The sequence below is a fragment of the Heterodontus francisci genome, chromosome 9 (genome assembly GCF_036365525.1).
Source record: "Heterodontus francisci isolate sHetFra1 chromosome 9, sHetFra1.hap1, whole genome shotgun sequence".
Lineage (NCBI taxonomy): Eukaryota > Metazoa > Chordata > Chondrichthyes > Heterodontiformes > Heterodontidae > Heterodontus > Heterodontus francisci.
The window spans coordinates 45,846,019-45,871,361 of NC_090379.1; the positions used below are offsets into that span (position 1 = coordinate 45,846,019).

Sequence of the window (25,343 nt, forward strand, 5' to 3'; positions counted from 1 at the left end):
CAAGAAATGCAAATCTTAACTTACATTATTCAAGAGTTTTAAGCCATTAGTGATAGATTAATATTTTATATTACTGCTTAAACTCACTGCCTTGAGAATCACCAGAGAGAGAAATTCAACTTTTCAAATCATAATAAAAGCTTTTAGAGATCATTTCAATTTAAAATCAGGGGAAAATTATAGTAACACCATATTGTACTTCAAAGCTAAGATAGTTTTCATATCTTGTTCTTCCTACTCTTCCAATTTGGGGGATATGCAAATGTCGTATCCAGAACTCCACTCATGTGGATAACAGTATAGATTAGATTTCCGTCTTCACTACTTGGGTGATAGTCTGGTGGAGCAGATCACCTGCTTGTTGTGGAACGTGCCCGATTTTCAATTAATTGAAAACAATGGAATGAAAATAGGGCAGGTTTTGCAACAGGTGAGAAGTTTATTCTGCCAGATTACCCTTCAGGCAGTGAAGACAAAAGCTAACCCCACACCTCTTTTCAAAACCAGCCATTCAGCATTAGATTCCTGGTTCAAATTCCATCTTGACTGAAGGGGTAAAATTCTCCTCTTATTGAAGTCTGTACACTTTGTAATAGAAATTACATCAAACAGTAATGACCTAGTTTCCAGTAGCTTTCACAACACAAAACTGACCATAATTTAGCACAAAACTGTCTCACTTACAGGTCACAAGAGCAGACGGGGAGAAAATTGGAAATAGTAAACTGCTGTAGTCAGAGATTTCACTTCTGGATTTGGATTAAGCCATATGATTATAGCACAGTCAGGAACTTTGCTCTGCAGTTAACCACTACGCAACCTGGCAATGTTGCACAGTATACTGGTATAAAAGTTTTTCAGTAGTGAATTGTCTTATTGAAACATATAAGATCCTGAGACTTGATAGAGTGTATACTGGGAGGATGTTTCCTATTGTGGGGGAGACTAGAACTAGGGAACACAGTTTAAGAATAAGAGGAAAGATCACAGACCTGAAACATTAATTCTGCTTCTCTCTCCTCAGATGCTGCCTGACCTGCTGAGTATTTCCTGCACTTTCTATTTTTATTTCAGATTTCCAGCATCTGCAGTATTTTGTTTTTATTTTAGAATAAGATGTCTACCATTTAAGACGGAGATGACGAGAATTTTTTTTCTCAAAGGGTCGTTAGTCTGTGGAATTCCCTTCCCCAGAAAGCAGTGGAGGCTGGGTGATTGAATTTATTCAAGGCTGAGTTAGATTTTTGATAGACAAGGGAGTAAAAGGTTATGGGGGGGCAGACAGGAAAGTGAGTTGAGACCACAGCCAGATCAGCCATGATTTTATAGAATGGCGGAGGAGGCTTGAAGGGCCGAATGGCCTACTCCTGCTCCTAAGTCCTATGTTCAGATGAATTCTTCAGTTTTATAATCATAAAATTAACCATAAATAACACAGCATTGGCAGGTTGCCAACCGTAAAGTTATGGTGCTAGTTATTCTAGAACTCTAGTCTAGGGGAAACTGATTTGAACAGGTTAGATAACAAGTGCAGCTAAAGGCAACTGTAACAAGGACATACATTTAATGTTACCCATACTATTGAAAGAGCACAGAATGATTGAGAAGTTATACTTTGGGTGTCAGCAGGCAAGTCATAGATTTTCTATACCTCAATCTGTGGGCCAGTTGACCTGGTTCAGAAATTGAGCCTGAAGTTGCATTTGAATTTCTGCATTTAATGGTGAACAATTGTTATGCTTTTATAACAAATTCTTGCGAACACTAGTAATTATTTGTAGATAATTTTAAAATCTGGCACTGTTAATACTGACACTATGCAATATATTATTTCTCAAATATTTTCCACCACAGCATATTTATTGTGAAATCATTATTTACTTCTATTCTCAACAGCTGCAGCTGTATCAGTCCTATCCTAACCTACAATCCTATCCTGGTTGCTACAGTTTTGGACCATTCTATCACAACTGTATAAGGATTTATTTCAGCTTCTTTACTGCACTCTGTATCATTAAATATGGAAAGTACAAAATGAGGCCAAGACCTTCAGTAAGAACTTCAGAAACTCTAAAACCCTGAATGAGTAGATTTTTACTTACAAATTTATTTATTTCTGTTAACATGGATTATTTTGTGGTCATATTGCTTATGCATTGAAAACCTTTATTCAGCAGGGATCCTTTAAATCAATTAGAACATTTAAAAGTAATTGGTGTGCAGCAACTCATCTGTACTTCAATGTGTTGTGCCACCAAGTGGAAAGATATCAGTCTGAATCTGTAATCTACCTAGTGACCTCCGACTGTCACGTTGTTGGGGGAAAGCACCACCTGAAGAGCAGCTGCAGCCACACGCTCTATTACTGAGGGGTAAAGTTACCATCTCTAAGCTATAAAGGGTTGAAAGGTTTTAGGAAGTGAAAACCTCCTCATGCACCTGATCGCTATCCAGTAACCTATGATAGAAGTGAAGAGTGCAACCAATAAGTGAAGAGAGGATCAGGTTCAGCTGGGATATTGACCAGAAATTCGATAACCTACCACTTACTGCCAAGGCTTGCACATGAATAATGGCTACTAAGGCAAACTCTGAAATTATATCCTAGCAAGGGAGGTAGTACCTTTGGGAGAACATGGGAGGAGGAAAATTGCGAGAGAAAAAATAATTTAATCGGGATTGGAGCCTGAGGATTGGAAAGCAGTTAACATTGAACTAATCTTTAAGAAGGGGCATAAGACTGTTGCATTTTTAGATCTCCTTACTGTTTCCATTCTAGATATTTTTGACTTCCATGTTTCAGAGTATTTTGTTAGGTGAATAAAAGCAAAATACTGCAACTGCTGGAAATCTGAATTAAAAACAAAGTGCTGGAAAATCTCGGTAGATCTGGCAGCATCTGTGGAGAGAAAAACAGAATTAACGTTTCAGGTTGTTGACCTTTTACTTTGTCTAGCTCCTTCTGCCCAGAATGAGTGTTTTCACTTATTTAGATAGTTTAATAAATTTGTAGTATTCCCAGGGGAGGAAGAGAGAACCCTCTTCAGATTATTTTATCTGGTTTTATCCAGTGCTTTTGAATGATTCAAGGATGTGAGCAATGCTGACAAAGCTACATTTATTGGCCATGCGTAGTATCTCCAAGGAGATGGATTTTCTCTTTGAACTGCTACAGTCTTGTGGTGATAGTACATCCAGATGGTATCAGGTAGGGTAGTGATGATGATGTAACATCTTACAGGGAACAGGTGAAAGAGTTCCAACAATATTATTGCTCTTGGTGAGCGAAGTTGCGGGGGGGAGGTGTTATCAAAGTAACCTTGGTGAGTTGCTTCAGTGCATCCTGTGGTTTATACATAGTGCAGTTGATGGGGAAGATAGGTATTGAGGTCAGTACCAGAGGTGGAGAAGGCTCAAGGGAGGTATTATTCAAATGTTCAAAATCATTAAGAAGCTGGGAACTTAAATCCTGATGTGTTCTAGATTGCCATAAATGCTAGAACAATGGGACACAAGTTTAAGATTGAGAGGAAAGGTGCAAAGACAGTTCAAACTTAACTATTTTAAGCAGAAGTGGTGAATATTGGAATGAACCTCCAAGGGAAGAAGTGGATTGAATAGTGTGGATAGATATCTGAGAAAGTTGAGACAAAAAGATGGACTTCAACTTTTTCCTAGTCCTGTGCTTTCTGATGTGCTGAAGGTTGAGCTTGGTGTAACAAGAACCACTAATCACAGTGGGAATATAATTCTGGCATCTGATTACATAGCACATTGCAGTGGATAATTTATTTAATATTTTAATAGAAATTTTTATTTAATTTTATATTTTTGTATGGAATTATTTTATTGGAGAATTACAGGGAAAATATCCCCTTCACTTGTAGAAAGAAGCCTGGACATCACCCGATCTGGGATTAAAAAACAATTTTGAAAAGTTATCCTGAAGGTTAGAGAGAGAGAAAAAAATCTAGAAGCTCGAGGTTTCAAACCAGCAATCCAAGTCACATGCTGCAGTATAACTCTGGTTCGGTTCCACAGATCAATGTCCATTGAACACGCTACATCATGACATGAGGTTATTATGTTGATAGAATCATTGTAACACTGCTTAGTAAGAAGACAACTTGCCTTCATACAGCACCTTTCATGATCTCAGGACATTCCAAAGCGCTTTACAGGTAATTTAGTACTTTTGGAAACATAATCACTTTTTTTTGGGGTGGTGTCAAATTTTGTCTGATTATGCTCCTGTGAAGCACCTTGGAGATGTTTTACTTGGTAATAGGCAGTATATAAATGCAAGTTGTGTTGTGTTTGGATTATCTGCATGTCTATACGGTACTAAGGTTAAGCTAGCCTTGTTATTAGTGCAGTTTTCTGTTTCTTGTTATGTGTTTATGTGGTGTTTTGAATTTTCTCAGAATGAAGAGAAGGGCAAAATTATTATATAGCAGGCTCTGAAGGAGTACAGCAGATAGAAGGATTTTTTAAAATAGCTTGCTTTTCAGGTGGAAGTGGAACCTGAGGCAGAGCAGCATAGGATTGGGTCAACTATAGAAGACAGGTGCAGGACTGGGAGAAAATACTTTCAAATGTACTCTCCAGCCAGAAATTCATTTTGGGTATGAAAGTTGGGACTGAGGTCATTTTTAAATTAATTGTACAGCTGCAGGAGAACCTGAGGCAGGTGGGTAATGCTGGAACTCAGGCAATTGCGCCAGGGTTGTAGAAATGTGGAGAACAAGTGGGGTCAAGACAACAGGCTGTAGCAAGTGAGGGCAGAAAATAGGAGTAAGGAATCAGTGCATAAGAGTGTAGCTTACCTATCACAACTACGGAAGAGCTGGAGAAGGCAGGTAGAAGAGCAGCTGAGCCAAAGTGTACAGAAATATTCTAATAAATGTGTTAAAATAGGTTTGTAGATTTTAAAATTAGTTTGTAGCATACAGTTCTGTGAAGGTACAAATTTTCTGCCCAGTTAGTAAGATGTTTCAGTCAAGAGGAGGCGGGAGAAAACCACAACAGGACCAGCCATAGAACCATAGAAAGGTTACAGCACAGAAAGAGGCCATTCAGCCCATCGTGTCTGAGCCAGCTGAAAAAACTAGCCACCCAGTCAACTCCCATCTTCCAGCACCTGGTCCGTAGCCTTGCAGGTTGCAGCACTTCAGGTGCAGGTCCAGGTACTTTTTAAATGAGTTGAAGTTTGCTGCCTCCACCACCGATCCGGGCAGTAAATTTCAAACACTCATCACCCTCTGGGTGAAAAGTATTTTCCTCATGTCCCCTCTAATCCTTCTACCAATCACTTTAAATCTGTGTCCCTGGTAATTGACCTCTCCGCTAAAGGAATCAGGTCCTTCCTGTCTACTCTATCCAGGCCCCTCATAATTTTGTACACCTCAATTAAGTCACCCCTCAGCCTCCTCTGTTCTAAGGAAAACAACTTTCCTCATAGCTGCAATTTTCAAGCCCCGGCAACATTCTTGTAAATCTCCTCTGTACTCTCTCCAGAGCAATTATGTCCTTCCTGTAATGTGGGACCAGAACTGTACGTAACACTCCAGTTGTGGCCTAACCAGCGTTTTATACAGTTCCAGCATTACATCCCTGCTTTTGTATTCTATACCTCGGCCAATAAAGGAAAGCATTCCATATACCTTCTTCACCACTCTATCTACCTGTCCTGCCATCTTCAGGGACCTGTGGACATGCACTCTAAGGTCTTTCACTTCCTCTACCCCTCTCAATATACTCTCGTTTATTGTGCATTCCCTTGCTTTGTTTTCCCTCCCCAAACGCATTACCTCACACTTCTCCAGATTGAATTCCATTTGCCACTTTTCTGCCCACTCAACCAAACCATAGATATCATTCTGGAGTCTACAGCTATCCTCTTCACTATCAACTACACGGCCAATTTTTATGTCATCTGCAAATTTCCCAATCATGCCTCCCACATTTACGTCCAAATCATTAATATATACCACAAACAGCAAGGGACCCAACACTGAGCCCTGTGCAACGCCACTGGAAACCGCCTTCCATTCGCAAAAACATCCGTCAACCATTACCCTTTGTTTCCGGTCACTGAGCCAATTTTGGATCCAACTCGCCACACTCCCCTGTATCCCATGGGCCTTTACTTTTTTGACCAGTCTGCCACGTGACACCTTGTCAAATGCCTTATTAAAATCCACGTAGACAACATCCACTGCACTACCTTCATCAATCCTCCTTGTTACTTCCTCAAAAAATTCAATTTAGTATGACACAACCTTCCCTAAACAAATCCATGCTGACTATCACTGATTAATCCGTGCCTTTCCAAGTGCCAGTTTATCCTATCTCAGAATTGATTCTAATAATTTGCCCATCACCGAGGTCAGACTCAGCTTCTTAAAATTTGCCTTTCCCCAATTTAGAACTTTTACTCCTGTTCTATCCTTGTCTTTTTCCATAACAATGCTAAATCTAACTGTATTATGGTCACTATCTCCAAAATGGCCACCCACTGCTACTTCATCCACTTGCCCAGCTTCATTTCTGAAGACTAAATCTAGTATTGCACCCCCTCTCATTGAGCTTGTCACGTGCTGGCTAAAAAAGTTCTCTTGAATGCAGTGAAAGAATTTTGTGTCCTCTGTGCCCTTCACACTTTTTGTATCACAGTTGATATTAGGGTAGTTGAAATCCCTAACTATTATTGCCCTATTGTTTTGGCACTTAGAAATTTGCCTACATATTTGTTCGTCTATCTCCCTCTCACTATTTGGGTGTCTACGCCACTCCTAGTAGTGTGGCTGCCCCTTTTTTTTTATTTCTGAGCTCAACCCATATGGCCTCATTTGATAATTCACTTAGCATATCATCCCTCCTTCTTTCTTCTTTGGCCTCCTTGTCTCGAGAGACAATGGGTAAGCGCCTGGAGGTGGTCAGTGGTTTGTGAAGCAGCGCCTGGAGTGGCTATAAAGGCCAATTCTAGAGTGACAGATTCTTCCACAGGCGCTGCAGATAAAATTGGTTGTCGGGGCTGTTACACAGTTGGCTCTCGCCTTGCGCTTCTGTCTTTTTTCCTGCCAACTGCTAAGTCTCTTCGACTTGCCACACTTTAGCCCCGCCTTTATGGCTGCCCGCCAGCTCTGGCGAGCGCTGGCAACTGACTCCCACGACTTGTGATCAATGTCACAGGACTTCATGTCGCGTTTGCAGACGTCTTTAAAGCGGAGACATAGACGGCCGGTGGGTCTGATACCAGTGACGAGCTCGCTGTACAATGTGTCCTTGGGGATCCTGCCATCTTCCATGCGGCTCACATGGCCAAGCCATCTCAAGCGCCGCTAGCTCAGTAGGGTGTATATGCTGGGGATGTTGGCTGCCTCGAGGACTTCTGTGTTGGAGATACAGTCCTGCCACCTGATGCCAAGGATTCTCCGGAGGCAGCGAAGATGGAATGAATTGAGACGTCACTCTTGGCTGACATACGTTGTCCAGGCCTCGCTGCCGTAGAGCAAGGTACTGAGGACACAGGCTTGATGCACTCGGACTTTTCTGTTCCGTGTCAGTGCGCCATTTTTCCACACTCTCTTGGCCAGTCTGGACATAGCAGTGGAAGCCTTTCCCATGCACTTGTTGATTTCTGCATCGAGAGACAGGTTACTGGTGATAGTTGAGCCTAGCTAGGTGAACTCTTGAACCATTTCCAGAGCGTGGTCGCCGATATTGATGGATGGAGCATTTCTGATGTCCTGTCCCATGATGTTCATTTTCTTGAGGCTGACGGTTAGGCCAAATTCGTTGCAGGCAGCCACAATCCTGCATATCATCCCTCCTCACAGCTGTAATTGATTCTTTAGCCAATAATGCTACACCCCTTCCTTTTTTATCCCCCTTTCTATCCTGCCTGAAAACTCTATATCCAGGGATATTGAGCTGCCATTTTTGCCCCACTTTAAACCAACATTCTGTTATAGCAATGATATCATGCGGCCATGCGCCTATCTGTGCACTCAGCTCATTGGCTTTATTTGCTGTACTCCTTGTATTTAAATAAATATCTTTTAACATTGTCAAATTCCTGTGCTGAACACTTTTTAACCTATGCTTCTTCTGTCTTTAAGAGTCACTCGCTAATTTTCTGCCTCCCATTCCCTGCTCTGAATTTGACCAATCTGAAACTGCCCTGAAAATGCACCAAGGCTCCTTAGCAGCACCTTCCAAACCCGCAACCTCTACTAACTAGAAGGACAAGGGCAGCAAATACATGGGAACACCACCACCTGCAAGTTCCCCTCCAAGTCACACACCATCCTGACTTGGAACTATATCGCCATTCCTTCACTGTCGCTGGGTCAAAATCCTGGAACTCCCTTCTGAACAGCACTGTGGGTATACCTACCCCAAATGGACCGCAGTGGTTCAAAAAGCAGCTCACCACCAACTTCTCAAGGGCAATTAGGGATGGGCAATAAATGCTGGCCTGGCCAGCGTCGCCCACATCCCATGAATGAATAAAAAAAAAGATTCCCATCCCCCTGCCAATCTAGTTTAAACCATCCCCAACAGCACTAGCAAACCTTCCTGCAAGAATATTCGTCCCGGTCCTGTTCAGGTGTAGACTGTCCGGATTGTACAGGTCCCACATTCCCCAGAACCAGTCCCAATACCCCAGAAATCTGAAGCCCTCCCTCCTGCACCATCTCTCCAGCCACACATTCATCTGGTGTATTCGCTTATTTCTACTCAATAGCTCGTGGTCTTGGAAGTAATTACTACCTTTGAGGTCCTGTTTGCTAATCTCTTTCCTAACTCCCTAAATTCAGCCTGCAGGACCTCATCCCTTTTTCTAACTGTATCGTTCGTACCAATGTGGATCAGACCCCTGGCTGTGCACCCTCGCCCTCCAGAAAGGTCTGTAGCCGTTCAGTGATATCCATCACCCTTGCATCAGGGAGGCAAAATACCATTCTGGAATCATGTCTGCAACCACAGAAATGCCTGTCTGTTCCCCTAACTATAGAATCCCCTACCACTGTTGCTCTCCTGTCTTTGCTCCTCCCTCTCTGCACAGCTGAGCCACCTATGGTGCTCTGGTCATGACTCCCACTGCACTCTCTAGAGGAACCTTCTCTCCCATCGGTACTCAGAACTGAATACTGGTCAGAAAGTGGGTTGCCCTCTGGGGACTGCTGCACTACCTGCCTTGTCCTTCTCGTCTGTTTGGCAGCCACCCAGTCCCTCTCTGCCTGCACACTCTTAAGCTGCAAGGTGACCGCCTCCGGAAACGTGCTATCCACGTATCTCTCATCCTAGCGAATGCACCTCAGTGACACCAGCTGCTCCTCGAGTTCCAAGATTCGGCGCTTGTGTTTTTGCATTTGGTGGCACTTTCTGCACATGTAGTTGTCCAGGACATGGGTAGGGTCCTGGAGTCCCCACATGGCACAGGATGTACAATGGCTGGAGGGCTGAAATTACAGCGTTACAGTATGTTGGTATAGAAATTTTCTATTTTAAAATAGCGACTTGTTCATATGGGCCTTCCCCATTATAAATATTGACAGAAAAGGGGTGATAGAGAATCATGATAACAAGGTTTGTGGACAGGATGTGCACAGCATTCACAAGATTTTCAATATAATACATGATGTAGGTGCATGTTTAATCAATGCTATTCTAGTAGTGTGCTCATAATAGGATTTGTATTAGCCTAGTATTAAAAATAAAATTAAGGATCATGCCATCATGGAGAACTTTGACTATGTTCCTTTTATTTATTCATGGGATATGGGCATCGCTGGCTAGGTCAGCGTTTATTGCCCATCTCTAACTGCCCTTGCAGAGGGCATTTAAGAGTCAACCACATTGTTGTGGGTCTGGAGTCACACGTAGGCCAGATCAGGTAAAGGCAGCAGATTTCCTTCCCTAAAGGACATTACTGAACCAGATGGGTTTTTACAACAATCAACAATGGTTTAATGGTCACCATTAGACTAGCTTTTAATTCCAGATTTTTATTAATTGAATTCAAATTTCACAGGCTGCCATGGTGGGATTCGAACCCATGTCCCCAGAGCTTTAGCCTGGGTCTCTGGATTGCTCGTCCAATGACATTACCACTGCGCCACAGCCTCCTGATTTGGATGAACACTGAACGACCTATCCCTGTTTTTGGTGTGATGAGGAACTCTCCAAGAATATTTTTGCTTACTGCCTCCAGTTACCATATAGGTAGATGTGTTGTATGTAGCTATGGAGGTATCTAGGTAATAATGCATGCAAGCGGATTGTCATGCAGGCCCCCACCTGCCAAGAATGAGGTACATTAATTTCGCCACATGGACATTAAATTTCAAATTGTTGCTGGGAAGAAGAGAAGGCCTATTACAAGGGGTGCCAGACTGGCTGGAAATACATTTTTGCATATTGACAGACAGTATTTGAAAGGACAAAGGGACTATTCCCTGATCCAATTTAACTCACAATGGACCTTTGATCACCAGGTATTGTGTGTACAGGAGACGTTCCAAGATCTGCTGGGACAAGACAATCCACAAGGGCCAGGACTGATTAGGCCAGCTGGCCACATGACTAACTGGCTGTTGCAGGTTTTTTTTGAACTCGCCACTGAGAATTTGAACTCAGAAAGCTGTTTGCTCCTGGGCTGAGAAGACCTCTCTTCTGCCTGCTCCCATCTCACTCTCACAGAACTCCCAAACCCACTGAAGACACACGAACCTCAAGAGAGAAAAGTCTCCTACATTGAACAAGATTTATGAAGAATACTGGGCCCCAACGAAAAGCAGGACTACCTACAATCAAGGACTCTACAGCGAGATCGAAGCACAGTAACAAACCCCCTTGAGAAATTTCCTCAAACCTTTTTCTTCTGCTCTTTTCTGTTCCCATTTGCATGTGTGTATCGCGTGTACATGCTAGCTTGGACGCGTCGTGTATCCATAGGCGTTAATCGGATTAGAGTTTAAGTTTAATAAAATTTCACTTTTCTTCTTTAAACCTGAGAAAACCTGGTGTACTGTTTTCTTTGCCTTACAATTGGAAAGCAGCGAACAAGGATTCACCAAGGGGGAGCTAAAAACATGGTGAAGGCTGAAAGGGAACCCCTGGACCTCTTTCTCACCTTGTCATAACAGGATACATATTGATTTCTCAGATACATTATTTCAACATTTAACAAATTCACAGCACAACAGCAGAGCTAACGTCCTGTACTTGTACTTTATTTTACTGTTCCATCAGCTTAAGTTTTGGGGAAAAACTAAGATGTAACATTACCTCCACAAATAAAAAGTTGTGCCAATATCACAGAAGTGATATTCTATGTGCACTAGCTGATAGTCAAGTGATTTCCATCCTGTACAGTCTAGTGCTGTGGTTTGATTGCAGCAGAGCAAGATTTTCCCTTCAGTGAAGTTATGTCATATAATGGGTAATGGCTACAGTTAGTATTTTCTAAACTGGTTTTAATATAGATTATGCAAAACAAAAAAAATTGTCCCTCTCCCACACTCTGTATCGTTGCATCTGTGTGGCAGACACCAAACGGAGAGAGATATTATTGCTTTTTAAAATTTTTGAAAAAATTTGGTCTTGGGATGTGGTTGTCACTGTCAAGACCAGCATTTATTACACCATCCATAATTGCCCTTAAGAAAGTGGAGGTGAGCTGCCTTCTTGAAATGCTGCAGTCCATCTGGTGTAGGTACATCCACAGTGCTACTGGGGTGGGCATTCCAGGATTTTGACCCAGCGACAGTGAAGAAATGGCGATACAGCCCCAAGTCAGGTTGGTGAGTGACTTGGAGGGGAAACTTGCAGGTGGTGGTGTTCCCATGCATCTGTTGTCCTCGTCCTTCTAGGTGGTAAAGGTTGCGGGTTTGGAAGGTGCTGTTGAAGGAGATTTGGCAAGTTGTTACAGTGCATCTTATATATGGCACACACTGCTGCTGCAGTGTGATTGTGGTGGAAGAAGTGAATGTTTAAGGTGGTGGATGGGGTGCTGATCAAGTGGGCTGCTTTGTCCTGGATGGTCATAGAGTCATTTATGGCATAGAAGGAGGCCATTCAGCCAATTGGATCCATGCCAGCTCTCCATGGAACAATTCAGTAAGTCCCACTCCCCTACTCGATCCCCGTGGCCCTGCAAGTTTATTTCCTTCAAGTGCCCATCCAATTTCCTTTTAAAAACATTGATTGTCTATGCTTCCACCACCTTCGTGGGCAGCGTGTTCCAGGTTTTTTTGATTCTTTCATGGAATCTGGGTGTCACTGGCTCAGCTAACATTTATTGCCCATCCCTAATTGCCCTTGAGAAGGTGGTGGTGAGCTGCCTTCTTGAACCGCTGCAGTCCCTGGGGTGTAGATACACCCACAGAGCTGTTATGAAAGGAGTTCCAGGATTCTGACCTAGGAAGGAACGGCGATATAGTTCCAAGTCAGGATGGTGTGTGGCTTGGTGGGGAACATGCAGGTGGTGGTGCTCCCATGCATCTGTTTTCCTTGTTCTTCTAGGTGGTAGAGGTTGCAGATTTGGAAGGTGCTGTCTAAGGAGCCTTGGTAAGTTGCTGCAGAAGGAGCCTTGGTGAGGTACTGCAGTGCATCTTGTAGATGGTACACACTCCTGCTACTGTGCATCAGAGTTGGATGGAGTGAATGTTGAAGGTAGTGGATGGGATGCCAATTGAGCATTGTCCTGGATGGTGTCGAGCTTCTTGAGTGTTGTTGGAGCTGTACTCATCCAGGCAAGTCGTGAGTATTCTATCACATTCCTGACTTGTGCCTTTTAGATGTTGGACAGGCTTTGGGAGTCAGGAGGTTAGTTACTCACTGCAGAATTCCCAGCTTCTGACCTGCTCTTGTAGCCACAGTATGTATATGGCTGGCCCAGTTCAGTTTCTGATCAATGGTAACCCCCAGGATGTCGATATTAGGGGATTCAACTATGGTAATGCCACTGAATGTCATGGGGGGTTAGTTAGATTCTCTCTTGTTGGGGATGGCCACTGCCTGGCACTTGTGTGGCATGAATGGCACTTGTCACTTATCAGCCCAAACCTGAATGCTGTCTAGGTCTTGCTGCAGTTTCTCAACTGCTTCAGTATCTGAGGAGTTGCGAATGGTACTGAACACTGTGTAATCATCAGTGAACATCCCTGCTTCTGACCTTATGTTGGAGGGAAGGTCATTGATGAAGCAGCTGAAAATAGCTGGGCCTCACCACTACCCTGAGGAACTCCTGTGATGTCGACCTTGGACTGAGATGATTGGCCTCCAACAACCACAATTATCTTCCTTTGTGCTAGATATGACTCTAAGCAGTGGGGAGTTTTCCCACCGATTCTCATTGACTTCAATTTGCTCGGGCTCCTTGATGCCACACTTGGTCAAATGGTGCCTTGATGTCAAGGGCAGTCACTTTCACCTCACTTCTGGAGTTCAGCTCTTTTGTCCATGTCTGGACCAAGGCTGTAATGAGGTCAGTAGCTGAGTGGCCCTGGCGGAACCCAAACTGAGCATCAGTTTATTATTATTGTTAAATGAATGCTTACAGGCAATAACATTTATTTGTGATAAACTGAATAAAAATACAGCAAAACATTCTATTCAATTATCTCAGAGACAAAAAAATTCCATTCTGCAGAAATTGGACGTCTCATCCAAAAGTGAAAATCTCATTCTTGCTAAGCTCCCTCAAGTATAACTGATTTTAGCTACATCAAATTTGAGACTGCAATATGCAGTATCTTCTTAAACCAACATTTGTGCTGCTGAAATTCAAAAACATTGGCTGCCCTTAGTGGAGCCGATGTGGCTCCTGTTGCCAGGCTGAAAAGGTGGTGGGAACCCCACTTCAGCCATTTGGAGCCCCTGGCTCCAAACAGTGCTTGGGCAATTAACTGCTCAGCACCTGGATCCCCATCCCTATAAGGACTGAGATCCACCCCCAAGAGCTGCCAGCCAATCAGAGGGCCAGCAACTCAGTCGTATTGGCAGCACCACCGGGAGCAGCGGCCTTTGCCAGTACTGCAGGAGGCCTTGGACTAGGCCCTTTGCTAGCGACCTGGAGCTGAGGTAAATGATGTGGGGTCACAGGTGCCAGTCTGGCAGGCCCCAGAGATGGGGGGAGGGTGAATGGGTGACGAATACTGGGGGCGGAGTGGGGAATGGGGCAGTGGGTTGTTCAGTGTGGTGTGTTGTTTTCAGCTGGGGCCCTCTGTGGGCCAGAGATTGCCCATATAGGAGGGCTCTCTCCCCCACGAGCCTGCTGGGAGGTTGCCTCGTTATATTGGGTGAACTCCTCCAGCAGCAGCGGGAAGAGGCCCTTTAATGGTTGATCATAGGCCTCTTAAGGGTCTTAATTGGCCTCAAGGCAGGAAGGCCATTGTCGGGATTGCCCCCCGCTGCAACTCTATAGGGCCCCCTGCCTCCTAGCCCATCTCCAGGGGGGCCATTAAATCCAGCCTACAAAATTGTTTCTGCAACTTTGGGTCCCATCTTGTTGCGCTCTCTTCCCTCCCTCTGTTATAGTGCAGGAAAGGAAGGGCTGAAGCTTCTACAAATACTTTTTATGTGCCAGATAAGGTTGGTATTTGGTCTAATAATAGAAATCTTACTACCAGTCTGCACTAAAAATGCAGCTTGCATCGCAGTCATAGGAATTTATCATTTAGCTCACATAAACTATCAGCTGTTTTGAAGATGTCATTAGGAATGGCGACACAGTGTGTCATTAGCTGGCTAACCTCACAGTGATTGGCAAACAGTGGGCCTTTTTACTTGGAAGAGTTCGGAGAAGAACATACCCTGGAACAGTTTTTTGGGCTCAGCTTGATAATTTTAATTGCATAGTTGCAATCTCAGCATACTGCTGTACTTACATTGTCCATACTAACATATGTCTAAAAATGACTGTTGACATGCTGTAGTACCAAAGCCTGTTTATTTTTGAGAAAGTAGTGACTTAAAGGAATACTCCACGATAAATCCCTGTAATAGGATTAATGTTTAATATTTCTTTGTAAAATAGGTAATATAGTCTCAGGTTTCTCAATCATGCTGCCAGGTTCAGCAGGTTTCTGAATTGAGGTATGAGCTTTGGGACCCAACAAACCATGTTAATCATGGAAATAATGATTAGCACAGCAGTGGGGGGCTGGGAGCCAAAGCAAAGTGAAAAATGCCACAGTTCTGTGCTCAGCCTTCAAATGTAGTAGGATCGGTCTTAATCAGTAGAATGAATAAGTGTGTAAACTTGTTTCGAATTAAACATTTTAAAAATGAAATGTGGAGTTGTATTTTATTTCTGAAGACTCAAGGATAAACCCATTGCAGGACTGAACGGCCTGAGATGATCATTTTAGATTACAGAGCAGGATGTACCAAGGAGAAGATAGGGCCCACAATGTGGTAAATACAGAAAGCCTTTTTTTCAGAAATAACATTAAAAAAGAGAGAGCTGCATTCATTTAAGATATTTTATAAAATGCTTTAATTGTAAAATTTATTTTGATAAATTCTCATCTTTTATTTTCAGTTGTGTAGTTCTTAATTTGCAGCAGTGTTAAATTTCCCTATTGGTAATAGAAGTGGTGCACTGCTTGTTTAAATAGTTTTTATTCATTCATGGGATGTGGGTGTCACTGGCAAGGCCTTGAGAAGGTGGTGGTGAGCCACCTTCTTGAACCCCTGCAGTCCTCATGGTGTAGGTATACCCACAGTGCTGTTAGGGAGGGAGTTGCAGGATTTCAACTGAGATGAAGGAACAGCGATATAGTTCCAAGTCAGGATGGTGTGTGGCTTGGAGGGGAACTTGCAGGTGGTGGTGTTCTCATGTGTCTGCTGCCCTAGTTCTTCTAGGTGGTAGAGGTCGTGGGTTTGGAAGATGCTGTCGAAGGAGCTTTGGCGAATTGCTGCAGTGCATCTTGTAGATGGTACACATTGCTACTACTGTGAGCCGCTGGTGGAGGGAGTGAATGTTTAAAGTGGTGGATAGGTTGCTGATCAAGTGGGCTTTCTCCTGGATGATGTCGAGTTTCTAGAGTCATAGAGAGATACAGCACTGAAACAGGCCCTTCGGCCCACCGAGTCCGTGCCGACCATCAACCACCCATTTATACTAATCCTACATTAATCCCATATTCCCTACCATATCCCCACAATTCTCCTACCACCTACCTACACTAGGGGCAATTTACAATGGCCAATTTACCTATCAACCTGCAAGTCTTTGGCTGTGGGAGGAAACTGGAGCACCCGGCGGAAACCCATGCGGTCACAGGGAGAACTTGCAAACTCCGCAGTACCTAGAACCGAACCCGGGTCATTGGAGCTGTGAGGCTCTGTGTTGTTGGAACTGAATAGGAGTCAGGAGGTGAGACACTCGCCACAGCCTCCGACCTGCTGTTGTAGTCACAGTATTTATATGGCTGGTCCATTTAAGTTTCTGGTTAACGGTGACCCCCAGAGTATTGATGATGGGGGATACAGTGATGGTAATGTCATTGAATATCAAGGGGAGATGGTTAGATTCTCTCTGTTGGATATGGTCATTGCCTGACACTTGTGCGGCATGAATGTTACTTGCCACTTATCATACCAAGCCTGAATGTTGTCTAGAACTTGCTGCATGTGGGCATGGATTGCTACATTACCTGCTGAGTTATGAATGGGTCAAAACACTATGAAATCATCAGTGAACGTCCTCATCTCTGATCTCATGATGGAGTGTAGGAACATTTCTGTAGCGGTTTGATACAACTGAGAGGCTTGCGAGGCCATTTCGGAGGGCAGATAAGAGTCAACCACATTGCTGTGGGTCTCGATTCGCATGTAGGCCAGACCAGGTAAGGACGGCAGATTTCTTTCTCGAAAGGACATTAGTGAACCAGTTGGGTTTTTATGATAATCAAGTAGTTTTCTGATCAACATTACTGAGAGTAGCTTTTTATTCTGGATTTATTTAAATAAAATAAAATTCCCCTAGCTGCTATGTTGGGATTTGAACTAATGTCTCCGCAGCATTAGTTCAGGCTTCGCTATCACTATGCTACCATTCTCGGTATATATCTTTTACAGAGACTTGAACTATTTTCCAGAGGGGCACAATGCTACTTAAAGCACTACTGTTTAGTACAAAACAGACAATTCACATGAACAATGATATTTCAGAAAATGTCAAAAATGTCTTTTACCTTCTCTGTGCTTCCTGATCTTCGAGGGGAGGCCCATTCTGGACCTGAACTTGGCGTTGCACTGTGGGACCTAGAAGATCAGGTCAAGATGTTAATCTCCATCTTCAGCTCTACAGTTGACTGTAACACTAAAAAGCCTTGCAACACCAAAATTAAGCATAAATCAAGTTTGTAATTCTTTTAATAGTCCATTTTCCACAGCCCCAATTTTAAAAGGAGGCAGAATCAGTGAACACAAGCTCCAAAGTGGGTAGCGCACCCGGAGACGTGAAAGCCCTGCTGATCTTAATGACAAGGCCTCGTTTACATAAAAGTTCCTGACATCTGACTAGAGCAACTACCTGGCTTCTGGGCGAGAGTGGGAATTTGCTGGCAGGAGGCCTCAGCCAGAGGCTTGTGAAAATGGCCCCTGGCAGTCAGTGAGAGGAAGGGTTCTGGGGGGAGTCCAACAAAATGGGGGAAAGGCTGGGGCTGGGGAGCCCGTAGGACTCCTTGTGGGATCTGGGGAGAACACTCCTGCACCACAAGATATTCTAAACTTACCTTGATCTCTTCTGGCAATTGGCTCCTCACACCATGGTTCTGCTGCTGGGATGCAGACAGTGCAAAACTCCACTGATGCCAGTTAAAATTAGGTTGCGACACTGATGACGCTATCAGGCTATGACTTTAGATGTTAAATAAGCCTCTGCCTTCCTTTAGTGGAAGCTTCATAAAAATTACAGGACTGGGAACATAGCTGGTTGGAGCTGGAAGATCATTCTTTTAAATTTTAATCCCCCCCCGCTCCCCACCATACACCATTCTCACTGAACGATGAAGCTTAAAATCCTGATCCATGAATTAAAACCAATTCTTAGGTTTGGTCTGTCTCTAAGATTATACAGCAGTACAAACCCATAGAGAAAACTTGGAACTGATCATCAGAACAAAACCTATCAGTTCAGCAAACTGTTTATAGATCATGACCGATCTGAAGAAAGATTCAATCCTTTTCAATGCCGATAAATGTTAAATTTTCCGAGGTGCAATATGTAGGAAAGATTTTTTTTTTACAATCTATCTCACTGGGGAACAGGGCACTTTCCCATTTTTGTCACTGGTTTTAGCATGAGGCACAGTAAGGTCAGGTATAGCATGGGTCAAATACAGAACAGTGTTTTCCCTACGCTGCATCAACCTTTACACAATCCTTAGAAGAACACGTCTTATATATGAATCTTAAGATTTCCCACACTAACCATCCTTGCAGTGTCTCTGAATGAGTTTGCCAATTTATGCTGGATTGTGCGCACTGAAATGCTGACGTTCACATCTAGTTGGCTTTGCATTGAGACTGTCCAAACTCATTTTACATAAGGCACTGACAGCTGGCAAAGGGAGATGATGTTCACTGTGTGTATTCCAACCTATGTCCCAGACATAAACGGATAATGAACTAAACACTGCCCCATTCTCTACCAAACACTATTATTAAATTATAGACCAGTGATTTCCAACTGGTGCTTTTATTGTAATTTTGAAGCCTGTGGATCATCACATTTAAGGAAAATTGCAGATTCTGAAAGCTGAAAACATCTTTCAATATTTGAAAAGATAAAATGATTAAAATGCATTAAAACATCAGAGCACTGGCCAGCATTTTCAAACATCACAACTTTCTAGTGTTTTACAGATTTATGTCTTCATTTTGATCTTAATTCTATGCAGAAAGATATGAGCATTTAGACCCAGCAATTACATTTGAAACTGATGGTGGTTATGACAATCAAACTTAATGATATAAAAAAAACTCTTCTTTAATGGAAAAAAGGACCTAGCTAGCCACAGTCCCATGCTCTGTCCCGAGACGCTTTGAAATTTTTCTTTTCAAATGTTTCTGCATCTCCATTTGTAAAGCTCCACCAGTGTTTCTGGTAGAAATTCATTCTTTAATGATGATCTTAAATTTATGTTGCTGACATACTGAATGAGGAAATAGCTTTTCCCCATTTATCTGATCAAAACTTTTTAAATTTTGAACACTTCTATCAGATCTCTTTATCTTATTTGCTCAAATAAAAATAATACAAATTCCTCTAGTCTCTCCTCACAATGAATGTCTCTCAAACCTTGCATCATTTAAGTAAATCTCCATCCAAATCACCATCTCAAAGAACAAAGAAAATTACAGCACAGGAACAGGCCCTTCGGCCCTCCAAGCCTGCGCCGATCCAGATCCTCTCTCTAAACATGTCGCCTATTTTCTAAGGGTCTGTATCTCTTTTCTTCCTGCCCATTCATGTATCTGTCTAGATACATCTTAAAAGACGCCATCGTGCCCGCATCTACCACCTCCGCTGGCAACACGTTCCAGGCACCCACCACCCTCTGCGTAAAGAACTTTCCACGCATATCCCCCCTAAACTTTTCCCCTTTCACTTTGAACTCATGCCCTCCAGTAATTGAATCCCCCACTCTGGGAAAAAGCCTCTTGCTATCCACCCTGTCTATACCTCTCATGATTTTGTACACCTCAATCAGGTCCCCCCTCAACCTCCGTCTTTCTAATGAAAATAATCCTAATCTACTCAACCTCTCTTCATAGCTAGCGCCCTCCATACCAGGCAACATCCTGGTGAACCTCCTCTGCACCCTCTCCAAAGCATCCACATCCTTTTGGTAATGTGGCGACCAGAACTGCACGCAGTATTCCAAATGTGGCCGAACCAAAGTCCTATACAACTGTAACATGACCTGCCAACTCTTGTACTCAATACCCCGTCCGATGAAGGAAAGCATGCCGTATGCCTTCTTGACCACTCTATTTACCTGCGTTGCCACCTTCAGGGAACAGTGGACCTGAACACCCAAATCTCTCTCGACATCAATTTTCCCCAGGACTTTTCCATTTACTGTATAGTTCACTCTTGAATTGGATCTTCCAAAATGCATCACCTCGCATTTGCCCTGATTGAACTCCATCTGCCATTTCTCTGCCCAACTCTCCAATCTATCTATATTCTGCTGTATTCTCTGACAGTCCCCTTCACAATCTGCTACTCCACCAATCTTAGTGTCGTCTGCAAACTTGCTAATCAGTCCACCTATACTTTCCTCCAAATCATTAATGTATATCACAAACAACAGTGGTCCCAGCACGGATCCCTGTGGAACACCACTGGTCACACGTCTCCATTTTGAGAAACTCCCTTCTACTGCTACTCTCTGTCTCCTGCACGGATCCCTGTGGAACACCACTGGTCACACGTCTCCATTTTGAGAAACTCCCTTCTACTGCTACTCTCTGTCTCCTGTTGCCCAGCCAGTTCTTTATCCATCTAGCTAGTACACCTTGGACCCCATGCGCCTTCACTTTCTCCATTAGCCTGCCATGGGGAACCTTATCAAACGCCTTACTGAAGTCCATGTATATGACATCGACAGCCCTTCCCTCATCAATCAACTTTGTCACTTCCTCAAAGAATTCTATTAAGCTGGGAAGACATGACCTTCCCTGCACAAAGCCATGTTGCCTATCACTGATAAGCCCATTTTCTTCCAAATGGGAATAGATCCTATCCCTCAGTATCTTCTCCAGCAGCTTCCCTACCACTGACGTCAGGCTCACCGGTCTATAATTACCTGGATTATCCCTGCTACCCTTCTTAAACAAGGGGACAACATTAGCAATTCTCCAGTCCTCCGGGACCTCACCCGTGTTTAAGGATGCTGCAAAGATATCTGTTAAGGCCCCAGCTATTTCCTCTCTCGCTTCCCTCAGTAACCTGGGATAGATCCCATCCGGACCTGGGGACTTGTCCACCTTAATGCCCTTTAAAATACCCAACACTTCCTCCCTCCTTATGCCAACTTGACCTAGAGTAATCAAACATCTGTTCCTAACTTCAACATCCGTCATGTCCCTCTCCTCGGTGAATACCGATGCAAAGTACTCGTTTAGAATCTCACCCATTTTCTCTGACTCCAAGCATAACATTCCTCCTTTGTCCTTTAGTGGGCCAATCCTTTCTCTAGTTACCCTCTTTCTCCTTATATATGAATAAAAGGCTTTGGGATTTTCTTTAACCCTGTTTGCTAAAGATATTTCATGACCCCTTTTAGCCCTCTTAATTCCTCGTTTCAGATTGGTCCTACATTCCTGATATTCTTTCAAAGCTTCGTCTTTCATCAGCCGCCTAGACCTTATGTATGCTTCCTTTTTCCTCTTAGCTAGTCTCACAATTTCACCTGTCATCCATGGTTCCCTAATCTTGCCATTTCTATCCCTCATTTTCACAGGAACATGTCTCTCCTGCACGCTAATCAACCTCTCTTTAAAAGCCTCCCACATATCACATGTGGATTTACCTTCAAACAGCTGCTCCCAATCTACATTCCCCAGCTCCTGCCGAATTTTGGTATAGTTGGCCTTCCCCCAATTTAGCACTCTTCCTTTAGGACCACTCTCGTCTTTGTCCATGAGTATTTTAAAGCTTACGGAATTGTGATCACTATTCCCAAAGTAGTCCCCTACTGAAACTTCAAACACCTGGCCGGGCTCATTCCCCAACACCAGGTCCAGTATGGCCCCTTCCCGAGAGGGACTATTTACATACTGCTCTAGAAAACCCTCCTGGATGCTCCTTACAAATTCTGCTCCATCTAGACCTCTAACACTAAGTGAATCCCAGTCAATGTTGGGAGAATTAAAATCTCCTATCACCACCACCCTGTTGCTCCTACATCTTTCCATAATCTGTTTACATATTTGTACCTCTATCTCACGCTCGCTATTGGGAGGCCTGTAGTACAGCCCCAACATTGTTACCGCACCCTTCCTATTTCTGAGTTCTGTCCATATTGCCTCACTGCTCGAGTCCTCCATAGTGCCCTCCTTCAGCACAGCTGTGATATCCTCTTTGACCAGTAATGCAACTCCTCCACCCCTTTTACCTCCCTCTCTATCCCGCCTGAAGCATCGATATCCTGGGATATTTAGTTGCCAATCATGCCCTTCCCTCAACCAAGTCTCAGTAATAGCAATAACATCATACTCCCAGGTACTAATCCAAGCCCTAAGTTCATCTGCCTTACCTACTACACTTCTTGCATTAAAACAAATGCACCTCAGACCACCAGTCCCTTTACATTCATCATCTGCTCCCTGCCTGCTCTTCCCCTTAGTCACACTGACTTCATTATCTAGTTCCTTACAGTCTTTTGTTACTACCTCCTTACTGACAACTGACCTCCTCATTTGGTTCCCATCCCCCTGCCACATTAGTTTAAACCCTCCCCAACAGCGTTAGCAAAAGCACCCCCAAGGACATTGGTTCCAGTCCGGCCCAGGTGTAGACCGTCCAATTTGTAATAGTCCCACCTCCCCCAGAACCGGTCCCAATGTCCCAAAAATCTGAACCCCTCCTTCCTGCACCATCTCTCAAGCCACGCATTCATCCTGACTATTCTTTCATTTTTACTCTGACTATCACGTGGCACTGGTAGCAATCCTGAGATTACTACCTCTGAGGTCCTACTTTTTAACTTGGCTCCTAACTCCCTAAACTCTGCTTGTAGGACCTCATCCCGTTTTTTACCTATATCATTGGTGCCTATGTGCACAACGACAACTGGCTGTTCACCCTCCCCCTTTAGAATGTTCTGCAGCCGATCTGAGACATCCCTGACCCGTGCACCTGGGAGGCAACATACCATTCGGGAGCCTCGTTTTCGACCACAGAACCGCCTATCTGCTCCCCTTACAATCGAATCCCCTACAACTATAGCCCTTCCACTCTTTTTCCCGCCCTTCTGAACAGCAGAGCCAGCCACGGTGCCATGAACCTGGCTACTGCTGCCTTCCCCTGGTGAGCCATCTCCCTCAACAGTATCCAAAACGGTATACCTGTTGTGGAGGGAGATGACCGCAGGGGACACCTGCGCTGCCTTCCTGCTCTTTCTCTGCCTTTTGGTCACCCATTCCCTTTCTCCCTCAGCAATCCTAATCTGCGGTGTGACCAATTCACTAAACGTGCTATCCACGACCTCCTCAGCATCGCGCATGCTCCAAAGTGAGTCCATCCGCAGCTCGAGAGCCGTCATGCGGTCTAACAAGAGCTGCAGTTGGACACACTTCCTGCACGTGAAGGAGTCAGGGACATCAGCCATGTCCCTGAGCTCCCACATTGAGCAAGAGGAGCATGACACGGGTCTGAGATCTCCTGCCATTTTTAATCTTAAGCTTAACTTAGTTAAATGAAAAAGGAACGAAAAGTTTTTACCAATCACGATAAAACCAGAGAAATAGAAAAAGCCTTACCTTATATACACCCCACCGAGTCCTTTTTTTTGGTTAGAGGAGGAGGGCGGGTGGGAGACACTACAAGTGTGGTGTCTCGGGTTCAGAAACCGCCGAAATATATAGTGTTTTACTTACCCAGCAGCCCCCTGGCCTCCGCCGAAAACAAAAGGAAATTAAGTTTACTTTCAAACTGACCTTCCCAGCTGCTCACTCATCTCCATGACCATGACATCCTAAAGTAGGTCCACCAAAATGGTACAAAATATTCTAACTCTGATCCAACTAATGATTTGTACAGGTTTAACATTATAAGTTTGGACAAAAGGTCATTGATCCGAAACATTCATTCTTTACAGCTGCTGCCAGACCTGCTGAATATTCCCAGCAATTTCTGTTTTTATTTCAGATTTCCAGCATCTGCATATCTTGCTTTTGTATAAGTATTACCTCTTTGCTTTTATAGTCAATGCTGCTATTTATAAAACATCCAATTCCTTTTCTTTATTTTTAACAGCTTTATGAACTTATCCTCCTACTTTTATAGATTTGTGTACCTGAATCGCTGGGCTAAATTTTACCAGCCCTTTGGGGCCGGGCTGGGAGAGATGAAAGCTGGCAAAATGGTGTGGGAAGGTGTCAGGTGATGTGCCCGATGTCTTCCTGCTGCCATGCCATTTTGCCAGCAGCAGGAAATCTAGCAGACAGCTCGTTCTCCTGGACTTAAGTTCGATAAGGGCCTCTTCCCACCTCCGCTGGTATTTTATCAGCGGCTGGAGGGGCCAGCCTCTGCATGGGGAGACTGCCAGATAAACCCTGGCGGCCTCCCAGTGGACTCCAGGGGTAGGTGGGGCTGGGGCCTCCTTTTTGGGCACTCTTTGGCCCATGGAGGGGCCCCCTGGTGGCAATGGCTGCCACCGTGACAACGGAGCTGCCTGTCCTCAGCGGCCCACATCCATTCCCCCACCACCCCACCCCCGCCCTCCCCCCTCTAGCACCTTCGCTGGGGCCTGCCTCACTGGCCCTGGCACTCCCAGATTCCACTTACCTGACTTTGAGGGCACACATCCTCCAGATGGCGCTGCTGAGCTGCTGGCCCTCTGATTGGGGGCAGGCCGTCATCCTCAATAGCGACGGCAGGTACTGCGGCAGCCTCTTAATTGGCTGCTGTCGGCAAAATACCGCCCCGGGTCCCACTGCCCCCCAAAGCAGGGTCACCTCCTGCTTTCGGCTCCTGCGAAGTGACCCCTGCCGCCTCTGCTAAATCTAGCCCCGAGTCTCATAGCTCCCATACCTTAGAGATTTTTTATGTCCTCCTGAAGTCACATGCAGTCACCTACATAGTGAGTCTCCATTTTTTAGTGTTAACTATAAATTTTGATATGATGCCCACTATATCCAAATTTAAAGCATTGACTGCTGGGGTTTATTTATATTTAAATTATTTACCTTCTGCCAGTGTGAAAAAAATCCACCAACCACTACGCTCTGTATTCTAGAGTTTCAGAAGGCATTTGATAAGGTTCCACATAACAGACAGTTAGCTTACATTAAGGCTCATGGAATTGAAGGCAAATTATTGTCCTGGTTAAGTGATAGAAGACAGAGAGTCGGGATAGTTGGTATGCAAGCAAGTTGGAAGTGTCTCATGGTGTCCCACAAGGATCTGTGCAGGGGCCTTAACTATTCACTATATTCGAAAGCCACAAATCCAAGTTTGCTGACGATCCAAATATTGGTGATATAATAAATAGTGTAGCCCAGAATATAAAATTACAAAAAGACATTGATAGATTGAGTGGGCAAAACTGTGACAGATGGACTTCAACACAGCTAAGTGTGAGGTTATC

General features: G+C 44.0%; 1 protein-coding gene across 3 annotated transcripts in view; it reads right to left on the bottom strand.

Moving 5' to 3' along the window:
• Positions 1–25,343, bottom strand: part of LOC137373717 (ena/VASP-like protein) — a 325,443-nt gene that overhangs the window by 28,206 nt on the left and 271,894 nt on the right. For all 3 annotated transcript variants that reach the window (XM_068038950.1, XM_068038952.1, XM_068038951.1), the window contains exon 4: positions 17,214–17,283. In XM_068038950.1, coding sequence (XP_067895051.1) covers positions 17,214–17,283 — 70 coding nt within the window. The remainder of the gene's footprint in view (positions 1–17,213; positions 17,284–25,343) is intronic.